Below are 12,682 nucleotides of genomic sequence, written 5' to 3'. Positions count from 1 at the left end.
AAAGAACAGACATGTAACGGCTTTCTTAAAGTGGCAGAGTCAGATACGGAAATACACTCTGAGCCATAGGCATGGCAGAAGGGGGTGCTAAAACCTGAAAGCATTTGGAGGAGTGTTCTCAAGTGGAGCCTGAAAGGGTATTCTGAGAACTTCTAAGGAACCAGAGATGACCTAGAACTGGCCAGCTCTTGGGCTTTCTCAGAGAAGCCACAGCAAGGCTGTCAGGAAGAGCTCATTCTACAGTCTAAACCGAACTTCTGTTCTCTCAATCTGGAGCTGACCTTTTCTCACGCTCCTGATGGGCTCTTGGGGTGAGGATTATCATCCAGCGAAGAGGAAGGCTAAGCTCTGGCTGGTGAGGGGTAAGAGGCAGGGGATGCATATTCAACTAGCATTTTTCTGGAAGTCTTTTTGGAGCATATGCAAATAGCATATTAAAGTACTTTTGAGTGACAGCACTTTTGCAGAGCTGGAGAGAAGCAAACCATCTGGAAATTCTGAGCTTGATCACATTTGCAAACATTTGCTAAAATAGAAGCTTGAGGAGGCAGCCATGAGAGCGGCGGAGCATGGGCTGAAGGAATGAATGAAGAACTTACCAGCAAACACCACTTTCCGCCTCACTGTGAGATTGACATGGCCTTGCTTGGCAGCTTGTTGCATAAGCTGGACCACGAGCTGGTGTGATTTCCCAATCACTGGTGTCCCATCTACACAGATTAATTCATCTCCAGACCTCAGGCGGCCGTCTGTGTCAGCAGCACCCAGTGGTACGATGTGACCGATATAAATCTGTCGGGTAATTAGATGATGGGTGAAACATTGTCCTGTTGGTTTTACTATCAAGACTGATGGCCCATGCATCTCTAGAAATAATTCAATTCATTCATTCATATCCGCATGCATGCCAAAAACAATTATTGGGCACCCCGTATATAATACATGTGCCAGGTACTGTAGCAGTCTTTAAGAAATGGAAAGAATAACTATTTCTTATATGTCTCTTTGACATGGATATTACCTGTGGTCTGTCAATCATTCATTTTTTTTCTTCTTCTACTTTGGAGAAATGGGCACTTTCCCGTCTACACGAGAATCCTACTTTCCTTAGACCCTGCTAAGTATATCAATACTTGTTTTCTTTAAGGGTCTAGTACTGTCTGTTTAGCAATGGGACATCTCACTAAACATAGAGTGAGGGGGAGAATAATTCCCATTTCCAGCATCTTTCAGCACTAGAAGGCAGAGGGATATTTATATTCACTGTCTTGCTGCTTCGCCATTCACCAATGTGAGTTTAAATACTGGTGCATGCTGTCTTCTCAGTAGACAATGATATTATCGTTTTCTTTCTATGGCTGTAGAGTTTACAAGGGTGCGAACTGGCAAAAAAGAGAAAGAAGTTGGGCCTTGTCCGTCCTGGCAGTCACACCAGCTCTGCGGCCTTGGGCCAGTTCATTAACCTTTCAGGAACTTTTATTTTCTGGTTTGAAAAGCAGAAATGCAGTCTGGATAAAGAAGAGCCTATATGTTAATAGGTTTTAGTATAGTACATCACGCACAGTAACTGCTCAATGAATAATAGGTGTTATTCCAAAGACATCAGCACTTCGCCTCTGTTTTCCTTCCAAAAGATCCTGTGATATTAAATTAAACTTAATCAAGCAACGGAGGCTCAGGAAGGAGATTCCGTGTTTCTTGATCACTGTTTAGGGGTCTTTTCTATTATTTAAAGATAGGATGCTGTTTTCTTGAACCACTACTGCTACCTAGGGAGGCTCCCTCTGTGCTCTAGATACTTACATACAGACCCCTATACTTTCTACTCTCTCTCTCTCTCACACACACACCTCTACCTGCTGCAGACACCACAGAACTGACCACAGAGGTGAGGACACTGGTTAGATGATGCCCACTCTGCCTTCTGTTTTCCTTCTTCTTAATTGGGGGTGGGGACAGCTGTTGCAACCCCCTTCACAGCAGCTGTTGCAACCCCCTTCACAGCAGCTGTTGCAACCCCCTTCACAGCAGCTGTTGCAACCCCCACCACACACAAAAGCTTTAGAAAGCATTACTTCCCTTCTTTCTTAAGACAAATAACAAACAGACAAATGCAGCTCCACAAAAGACAGTATGCCATCCATATTACTCAAGATGAAAGAGCCAGGGCCACAGCTAGCAGAACTCTATCTTGGTGATCTGTCAATTGCCACCACTTTACTTTGAAGTCTTAGCAAACACCACTAGGGAGAGAAGCAGATAAAAGACTCACAGGTTCCCCTGGCTCATTTCCACCCAGAATCCTAAATCCAAATCCGGTCTCTTTTCTCCAGAGGAAGATGTCCTGTTCCTGGTAATCGGGAACTGCAGAGAAGGATGAGAGGAGAGAGATCATTTCACTGATAAAGGGGATCATGTGTCTACAGTGGGCACAATTACAGGACCACGATGGATGCACACATATGCACAGACAAAAGCTTCACGGCACAGGCAACTAAAGAAAAGGTCATGGGTAGGTGACACAGCAGACAATGGGCACACAGTACACAGTAGAAAAGGCGAGGGCTGCCTGGTAATTCTCAGTTTAGCTCACACCATTATGGACAGCTAAGCTAGGAGTCAGCCAGGGCCTCTCCCCTCAGCATCGCTGCAACAGGAATCGCACTGAGGCACTGTATGCTGCACTACAAAGCAAGTCTCCAGAACAGAATCGCGTGACGTGAGAGTCTCCCTGAAGGAGAGGTCGGCTCTATGGGAAGTTCCTTTAAATGACTTGTTATTTTATTGAGAGGACAAGTACCATGGCTTTGGTTAAAAAGAATTTCTAATTTATTTCTAATCATTTTCTTCTTCCCTAACATAATCAAGATCAGTGACACCAGTAATGTGATATGAGATTAGTTTTGTGAGAGAAAAAAAATTACTCTTAAGGGCCGTGGGATGCATGGCTCGGTGGGAACTGCTTATCCTTGTCCAGGTCTTGGGTTTGATCCCTGGCAGCATCTCCAAACAAAGCAACCCTAGGACTTGTAAGTAGAGAGTTTAATCTGATTTTCATATTATTATCACAGGGTTGCCAGCCTTCTATAGCCTTAAGGGCCAAGAAAGGACAGAAACTTCTGAACAACTAACCATATCTCATTGCTAGTCTATAGCTTTCCCTTAATTTGCCTATGGTATCTGAACGTGTAAGTATTCACTTATTATCTAATAACTTGTTATTTTATGTCTAACACTCAGCAATGGTCTAGTGCTTTAAAATGAAGCTCTTAGTAAATGCCAGAAGGAAATGCTCGTTGTGCATGAAGTCATTCTATATAACCGCACTGCTACCCTCACTGAGATAATAAAAGGGTTGCTGTCCCTTTCTTCTTATTGAGTGTTTTAATGCACATACAAGGCGGTTTACAGTCTAGAAAGTGATACAACTTTTACTTAAAGAGAACGCATATAATTCAGTTGCATTGAATCCTAAAGGAGGCATTAAATTACTGTTCCACTTTCTTTCTCGTTTCGTTAATTGTATTTTGGGCTGCAAGGAGTATCTATGCCTGAAAATATAATTCCCATCTTCTCCAGTTTTAGGCGATAGACTAGGAAAGACAAAAATGATTGTTCAGATTTCACGTTGGGGATTATTGTTCCTTTTGAGTGATTTACCTCTAGCCTGAGATAAATAGCAAGTCAATAATTCAAAGGAAACATAACGAATAAGAAAGTAAGTACAAGGCTAAGAATATATTTTTCTCGAGTTACTTTAAGGCTAGGGTTATACCTGGATGTTTTTATACAACCCTTTGTAAAAATGCTGAGGCTAATTTGTAAAATGCTAAGGAAGATGAACTCAGTTATATCATGGAACTCGTACAGAAACATTCGGAAATTAATGTTTTCTTGAACACATTCATATATATATATATATTCCTGTTCATTCATTTCTGGTTGAGTAGCTTGGCAAATGATACAGGCCGCTAAGTGCCTCACTAAAATAACAAACTAAACCAGAGGGTGCTCTGTCTTTTTGGTTACACAGAGGAGGAAACTAGCACCCCAAAAGACTTCTGGCGATTTTCAGCAGGTACACATGGGTGTCGACAGAGTCAATCTGATGTCTGCTAAGCACGAGAGCTTTCTAATAGCAATTAAAGGGCCTTTGCAAAGACTTTCTGCCCAGATCCATTTTTCTCTGCACTACATTAACACAGTATCATCTGTCCATTCTACAGGCACAACAAAATGTAGCACATTCTGCCTTATGCTGCAGTGAGGTGTGTCCTATCATGGTATACTGAGAAGACCCAACAGATTTAGGTCAATCACCCAAGTCAGGCCACAGGAAAGAAGTTGTTCTTCCTTTCAAGAATTAACTGGAAAATGCTAAGTTTATTTAAAGAGTCTTCTGTTGAAAAGAAAGGTGCCCTGTGACAATTGTGATATAAATACACTAACAATGATCCAGGAAACACAGACATAAACACCAACACAGACATGTGACAAAGAAAGTCTTCTGGTACTTTACTTTTAGCATAATAACAATTTTACCCTTTCACCAACTAAACATCATTTACCCAAATAAATACAAACCTTGGCCACTGAATTGGTATTGACATATACTATAGTAGTCATAATTCTATCTCCTGTGACATTACTTCTTCATAGAAGAAGTACTGAGATTTTGAAATAGTTCCCCCAAATGTTTCACTCTCTACTTCCAGAAGGATTTCATATTAGAGAGCAGCAAGGGGGCCATTTTTCTGACATTATGTCACAATTCTTCGTATTACTGTCACTTTAGTGAGTCTTGTAGAAGTTATAACGTTAATCCAGCTGTTTGCATTTTGAAGCCTCACCTTGGGGATGATCGCTGCAGCTAATCTGCTTCTGGTATCAGCAGTGGACACTTAACAAAGTAGCAGAATGACTTTCCTCGGTACTTAGTGAGAGTGGGGTCACCAGGCCCTGGCGTCTCCACAGCCACAGACAACACAATGTATCTACAGACTCCGAAAGCACACACATCACTTCCTAATCTCATTTTGCGTTTGGTTTACGCTCAGGCAAAACAAGCCTAGAAACACTCCTTCATGCACGTTTATCTCCCCTCACTTCTGTGGCCGTCTCCCCAGACAGATGGGAACATCAAACAGGATAAATGGTAATGGAGGAACGAAAGTTTGTGGCACATCCTTACTCTGACATTCTCCAAAATTCGTGGAATTGATTTCTCTGTCTCTTTCACCCTTGCTCAGTCCTGATGCAGGCGAAGGTGACATAGCTGGAATATCAATTTCACAATGGTGTAAAGCTTAATACATGATCCTCGGTTCGTTTTAATTTAGTCTTGAGTGATAAGGGGTGTGCGACTCAGCTCCACAGTAAAGGTCATGGCGGCTATGGATTCTAAAGGACTGGAGTTCGGTTATGTTTTTCACTTTCTTTTTCCATGGTGCCTTACACCTGTCAAAAAGCTAATTGAACACTGAGGGTTTCCCGTGACTTCCATTACCACTGTAGGCTCCTGATGTTTAATTAGACTCTAACCACATTCGTGAATAACCCTATTTCACTCATGCCATGAACTATAGAAGGCTGGCTAAGCCCTCATTGCCTTGTGAGAAAATCTAAGTGTGTGTGTTAGCACCACACAACAGCACTTGTTCAGGGGAGTATCGGTGCCCGAAAGAAGCCATTCTTAGACTGAAGCATGCCCTGGTAAATTCTAGGCAGTTCAAACCAGAACAGTCTTATGTTTGAGATGCAATCACGGAATCTGTTGAATCTGAACGAAGACACAGATAGAAATTGTTATAATCATCCTAAAATCCCGGTGTCAGACTTGTAAACACGGCTCCCTAAAGGACAGGTTTATAGTGCTGGTTAAAATGACAGCTTTGACTGCTTTCTTTGCGAGCTGTAAAGCTGTAAACAGGCAAAAACTTCCTCTCTAAGCTTTGGAGACGCCTTTGTAGTACAGGTCTGCTGTGCACTAGGTGACCGTGTGAACATCTTCTAAGACCAATCATGTCATTGTTAAAGACACGAATCCAACTGGCATTTTAGCTAGAGAAAATACAAAATAGGCAAGGCGGCTTATTTAAAGGATTTCTAGTCTTTAATTAACATTGAAATCCTTCAAAGGGATTCATTAACACTTCTGTAATTCAGATTAAATCATTCTAACACTGCTGCTTTGGCAGAGAGCCACGCAGAGAGGATGGTATTTTGTGAGACACCAAGAACATGTAAGGGAAAGTGGCCAGCTGTGTGTCCGTCTTTACATTGCCTGTGGTAATGAAGTTCAATAAGAAGGAAAAGGTATGTTCAACATGGAGGGGATAAATATACATGATTAATGAACTATGACTTACTTCAATTTCAGTATTTGCTTATTTCATTATCAAGGGATGGGGAGGGAATTCCATCCATCAAGACTCCCCCTTTTTTAAAAAGAATGTTCTTAAAAGAACTTAGGGCAATGGGAGAAATGAATTTGGTTTAGGGCAGTACAAACAGGGTAATACAAAATAACTTAGGGCAACGGGGGAAATGAATTTGAGATGAAACAAAAATGGTAATTCAAAGACAAGATTGCTATAGGTTCACCAGCGGGTACCATGGGAAGAAGAGAGCATGTGCTAGAGACAGAATAATTACTGGAGTGGGGCGGGGGAAGAGTCATCATTACTCTTATTTAGAAAGAAGAAAAAAATCCATGCAGATCTTAACAGCCATTAGGCTGCTACTATCACCCAATTACAGAACCTCCAGTCACCAAAGAGGCACTGATTCTCACTCGTGGGGCTGTATCCGATTGCTAAGGTGCTAAAGAAAGCAAAGGGACAAAGCGGAAACCATTCCAAACATTTCTGCCTGACTGCACTTGACCAATGCCAGTTCTGCAGCAAGTGGCTACGGTCATGCTGGATATTCCAATCTCTTTTCCTGTTGAACACTTTCTTAAAAGTTGAGCTAAAATATCCAAATCCCAAGAAATACTGTTGCGTTAAGGTGGATGAGCCTACCATTGAGCACACGCTTAAAGTGCCCTGTCAATCCAGGAAGTCCTGCCAGTACTTCATGGAATGATTTATTTGATCACAAAATGATTACTACATGGAAAACTCAATCCTAATGTGTGCTGTACTGAAGAAAGCGGGAGCACGGTCAATAAAGCAATCACTCAACATCCCCTTGATTGAAGAAGCCACATGGTTAGAGAGAAATGTGAAGGGAATATGGACCATTTTCAATCGGAAGGTATTCCTTCAGTGGTATTTTAAAGAGAAATCGCTACCAAAGATGGGTTCCTGGTATGAAGCCCAAGTTTGTACCAGTTGGGTGTCTCTGGTCTGGAAACCTGACATGCTATAAAAAGTTAAGTACTGATGTACCACCCTAAGAAGAAAACTCCATACCATAAAACTTATAGTTACAGATAAAATCGGGCAAATACAGTCTAAACCGACTTTCTGGCTTTGTGTGTCAGGGATATATGAAACACAAACAGATTTGAAATTCAGACTCAGGTCCCATCCTCAGACTATCTCATTGCGGATAAACAAACACTTCAAAATCCAAAATTGGAAGCATTTCTCATCTTGAGCACTTTTTGATATAGGATGCTTAACTTTGCAGTTAGCATTTGCTGCATTTGTCGGAGATTTCCTTCAGCCTGGCTTTCCGAATATTTCAGCTGTCTTCCGGCTGCAGGGGTGGGGTGGGATGAATTCAATTTTAGATTAGCTGGCTTTTGTCAGCATGGTGAACCTCAGCCTTCCTAATGGACTGATGCGTTGCACTGATGGCGTTGTGCTTCGAGGGACTCTCAGCTGATAATCAGCAAGAGATCCTCACGTGGTCCCTGACTGTTGAGTTTACCTAAGGTCAGCTTTCCTTCTCAGGGCTGCTGGCCTCACTCCCTTCCTTTATCTGAGTCACAGAATAACGGATGTCTCCCCAGACAACCAGGTATGCTGCACAGCCAGGCCAGAGTGGTTGGTGACAGAAGGAAAGGCTTTTAACCTCCCCTAGCGTCTGAGCTGTGATTTCCACAGTGGTGACATCAGGGCAGCTAGGAACAAAAACCCGTTCTAAGGAAGGCCAGGCAAAACAATGCTGTTTTTTTTTTTTTTTTTTTTTTTTTTTCTCTCAGCTTCTCCCAGGTCGTCAATATAATGTCCCCTCTCCTAACACATTCTGCCTTATTCCAGGGCATACTAACCAGCCACCTCAGGGAGAAAATGTCAGGGACCACAAAGGCTCCAAAAGGGCCAAAGGCATCTGCAAAGCCTGGGGCATTTTAGGGACTTGCATTAGTAACATAGTGAAGACTGCTGATAGTGAATGTGCCCAGTAATCATCTCATTAAAAAAGAGAGAAGGGCAATGAGGAGGAGAGTTTAAGGTCTGGGAAGTTCTGGAGTGTACCTTTCCAAGTTGATCTTAACACAACAACGCACGTCACCACTGTATAGATAATTAAGCTACGCTCAATCTCTATGGGCTTTCATTTTTTCCACCTTTTTGAGGTAATGTTTGCAAAGACCAAAGAGGGCAAAATAAAACATTACCAGTATTTTAAGTACCACAAGGCCACAAAGAAAGAACCTAACCTCTTCTCATGACCCCACAACCACAATTATGCTGGTGTGTTAGAGCCGTTTCACCAGACAGGAGCGCACAGCAAGCCATGTTCTCCACTCGGGCCAGAATTAGAAGACAACAGCTCTTACCAACCACCTCTCTGAACCGGAAAGAAAAACACCCATTTTGACCCAGGTTTCCTCAAGCTGAAGACATCACCTAGGCTACGAAGACAACCAGCAGAGTCTACCTGCTATAAGAGGCCGTGGCTTCCCAGTCCTCTTTACCTTTAGCCACTGGCTTCCCCAGGCCTCCTTTATTAAGAGGAGGTTAGAGCACGGGAGAGGGCCTGGGAGAGCAGGAACCCAGAGAGTTACTCACGTCGGTTTTCATACATGCTCCTGGACTGGGCCCAGATTTTAAAAGGATCTGGTTTTTTCTGCCCAGAGCTGTCGGTCTGATCCGGAGCAGGGGCGTCTGCAGGTGGGTACTCCGGGAGCACCTGCGTGCCGTGACTCGGGGATGCCGTGTGCAGGCTCCGGTGGCTGGAGACGCTGTGCTGGGAGCTGTTCTGGCTGTCTTTCCTCTCCAGTGGTTGCTGCAAGAAAGCAAGTGAAGGGGCCAAGAAAGGATGATGACTGTGACTTCTCCACTGGGCACATTTCCCCAGCCAGTCTTTGTTTAGTGTGCGCGCACACACACACAAACACACACACACACAAACACTTAAAACGACACTCTGGCTTCTCCAGCAAGTGCTGAATGCAGATAACTCCGCAAGTGATTGGCAGGAAGACAGAGGGGCGGACTAGATAGAGACATAACCATACCCATGCTGCTCTCTGGGCTGTAGTGGGAAACAAATCTGATTTCCCTTGTAAGCTCTCAGGAAGACACACTGGGCTTATTTATTGTACGATGCATCTATCCTGACACCCTCGGTTCTTGACAAAAATATGTGACTGAAAATACCATAAGTGTTTTGGATGTAAGCCTGCAATATCCACAAGCAATACAATCAGGGCTAAAAATGCTACACGGGGCTCCATATGCTGTATCTCTTAATAATCAAACCCTCTCTGCTCTACAGGTTTCCATGATTCCTATTCCAGCAGGAACTGTATCCGAGCACTGGCAAGTCACAGCTGGCAGCGCAGTGATCTGGTACTCCCGTGCAGAGAACAGGAGCTTATATAGTTTGCAGTTAATCAATTCTGAGAGCAGTGCTTTCTACTCCTTGGATTACTGGGACTACTGTGAGTTAAAAAAAAAAAAATGAAGAGCCAACTTGAAGAATGTATATGTGTTGCCCTGCACGGGTCAGCCCTCCCAGACGGGTAACTTGTCCAAAGTTTAAGTACTTTCAAAGGGGAGCTTCATTGACTTCAAAGGCAGAGTCAAGTTCCTTATCACTGAAACCAGCTCAGCACAGACTTACATTTTATGAAATGTTCTCTGAATTGACAGAGAGCACAGGCAAAACCCTGGTAATGGTTTCACCCCTGCAAATGCAATGTTGGAGTTCTGCAAAAGACACTAGGTTACTTAGCTTCTGTGCCTAGTTATCAGGAGCTAGGGAACAAGAGGGGGAAGGGGACCTCTTCATCCTCTGTTATGTACACAGCAGAGATGATGCTTTTTAAAGAGGCTACTAGTATCCTGACTGTGTGTATTCTGGTCCCCTGGAGCGCTGCCACCAGAGGCTATCTTCAGTCCTCCTTGCTCTCCACTCAGGTGCCCTCTACCTTTCATTCCCTGATGGAAATGACCATGGCCCTTTCTCCTTTTCGTCTTTATTTTGCAATAAGTAGACGAGGAAAGTCCAAAAAGAACAGATTTGCTTTGTTCCTTTGCGTGTGTATGTTCACATGTGGGGACATGTGTGTGCAGGAGTATGCATATAAACACACACACACATACACACACACGCATGTATGCATGCATGGAACACAGAGGGCAACGTTCCACTTTTTGTTTGAGACAGGGTCTCTCACTGGCCTTGAGTTCACCAGGTAGGCTAGACTAGTGAGCCAGCGAGCCTTTGAAAGCCTTGTCTCACTTTTCTGGAATTACAAGCATGTACTGCTATGCCTGGCACTGTATATGGGTTCTGAGAATATAACTTAAGTTTTTATATTTGCAAAGCAAGCATTTTATTGATGGATGTCTCTCAACTCCTAGATAGAGTTGAGATCTTGACCGTTCCAGCTAGAGACCTGACTACAGGTTTTGGAAAGGACTCAGAGTTGAGTAAATGCAAGGCTTGTATTCTAAGGCTATTATACCTTCGAGAGGATTACCTCGCTCACATGCAAAGGGATGGTATACACAGAGACGCACAGGGCAAACACAACTCCACTTCACCCTTTCTCTCTTCAGATAATAAAGCACTTAGCTCTGTGCTAGATGGACTACCATTTCCAAGATTGGTAATAGGCTCTCTGCCACCTTTGTAGGCCCTTCCTTATACTGACGTCAGCTCTCATGGCCTCATATCATGCCCTGACCCTTCCTCGGGTGCCATGCTGAGGATGCTGAGGGTGAGAACGGCACCAGTTCTCTTTTAAACGTGCGTCTCTCATCTGTGTTTATCTCGCAAGCTCTCATCAGAAAACATGCGCACCGCCGGGCGGTGGTGGCGCACGCCTTTAATCCCAGCACTCGTGAGGCAGAGGCAGGTGGATCTCTGTGAGTTCGAGACCAGCCTGGTCTAGAGAGCTAGTTCCAGGACAGGCTCCAAAGCCACAGAGAAACCCTGTCTTGAAACCCCCCCCCAAAAAATAAAGAAAAAGAAAACATGCGCACCATCAGCCGTTGTTGGCGTGATCATGTAGCATGGTATTTAAAAAAAATGACATTATGAGCAGGTTTCTTTTTGTAAGTTTTATACTTTTCAGCACTGTTTATCTTTTTTTTCTATTTTAATAACAACAGGTAACATCTTACAAGCAAGGGAAATCAAAGGCTATTTCCACCTTGAGGTGAACTGTAGTAAACAGAATTAATATGGACTTTGACTTTTATGCTGTTTAGGAGCTACTTTAAACGTTAACACCAAATCATTCAGTACAGGAACCGAGTCTGCCTGGAAGACACACAAACTTCCTTCAAATGTTGACTATATTTTTATTCCTTAAGAGAGTGGCAGGTGTCTGACTATAGAACGAGCCCAGCATCACTGAGTTCATGTCACAGCTGAAGTAAGTCTCTAATTCTAAAAGCTTCAGTTTCCATTTGAGGGCCCTTAATGTCCCACCTCCAGGCTTGCATGCTACCTACAGTACACCTGGAAGGAAGTCCACATGTCGCTGTTTAGGAGGGTACTTTGTAATGTGTGTCCTACTGACTTCTAGGGTCCCTGTCTCTGAAAACCAAATTTTAACCTCTTATATTACGTTACTTTTTCTCCCTGTCCCACCGAGAGTCTGCTGACAGTGTTGGCTATCTCTGCTGTACCTGTTGGTTTTTATACCCAGTGAGTGGCTCCCACAGAGCGGAGGGTGTGCACATGTGGTCCCCAGCTGGTGGTAGTTTTGGAAGGTTGTGCAGCCTTTAGGACATGTGGCCCAGTTACCAGAAGAGGGTCTCCTGGGATGGCCCTTGAACATGATAACGCTCTTCTGGTTCTAGCCTGACCTTTTTGCTTCTTGTCAGTCACCATAAGTCAATCAGCCACTTCATGTTCCTGCTGACAGAGATTAAACCAATTCTGCAGTCACGCCTCCTCACCCTTATTGGCTGAAATCCCCTGAGCTCATGAGTCAAAACAAACATTTTCCCCTTAAGCTGCTTACATCGAGAGTTTTCTCACACCATCATACATGCTGCTCAAAAGGGTTGCTAAGGCCCCAGGATGTTTATCTTGGTCTAACAAATCCCTGTCACAGAGGACCCAGCCTCAGGTTTAACTAAAGAGTTGCTTGGCCATAAAGGGAGTATGCAGATGAAGCCCACTGAAAACACTTCATCTGCTAAGACTTAGCCCTGTTCTATGTTCATTTTTAAAACGACCAGCTCTCTCAAATTTAAATATAATGAGAATTCTAGGGTTTCTGGAGCTGTGTTCTCTGTGTGTAAACATTTCAAAACACGTTTTTCAT

At 43.5% G+C, this 12,682-nt stretch overlaps 1 protein-coding gene across 19 annotated transcripts in view; it reads right to left on the bottom strand.

The window, feature by feature from the left end:
• Nucleotides 1–12,682, bottom strand: part of Magi1 (membrane associated guanylate kinase, WW and PDZ domain containing 1) — a 618,948-nt gene that overhangs the window by 23,716 nt on the left and 582,550 nt on the right. For 14 of the 19 annotated variants that reach the window (XM_057790328.1, XM_057790346.1, XM_057790384.1 and 11 more), the window contains 4 exons: nt 8,964–9,180; nt 5,192–5,275; nt 2,273–2,364; nt 600–792 (listed from right to left, as the gene is read on the bottom strand). In XM_057790328.1, the coding sequence (XP_057646311.1) occupies nt 600–792; nt 2,273–2,364; nt 5,192–5,275; nt 8,964–9,180 (586 nt within the window). The remainder of the gene's footprint in view (nt 1–599; nt 793–2,272; nt 2,365–5,191; nt 5,276–8,963; nt 9,181–12,682) is intronic. The other 5 variants (XM_057790365.1, XM_057790375.1, XM_057790381.1 and 2 more) reach the window with 1 other exon arrangement.

This window comes from Chionomys nivalis, chromosome 1 (assembly GCF_950005125.1).
Source record: "Chionomys nivalis chromosome 1, mChiNiv1.1, whole genome shotgun sequence".
Classification (NCBI taxonomy): domain Eukaryota; kingdom Metazoa; phylum Chordata; class Mammalia; order Rodentia; family Cricetidae; genus Chionomys; species Chionomys nivalis.
Note: the sequence above shows the minus strand (reverse complement) of the source record. Positions and strands in the feature narration are given on the sequence as shown.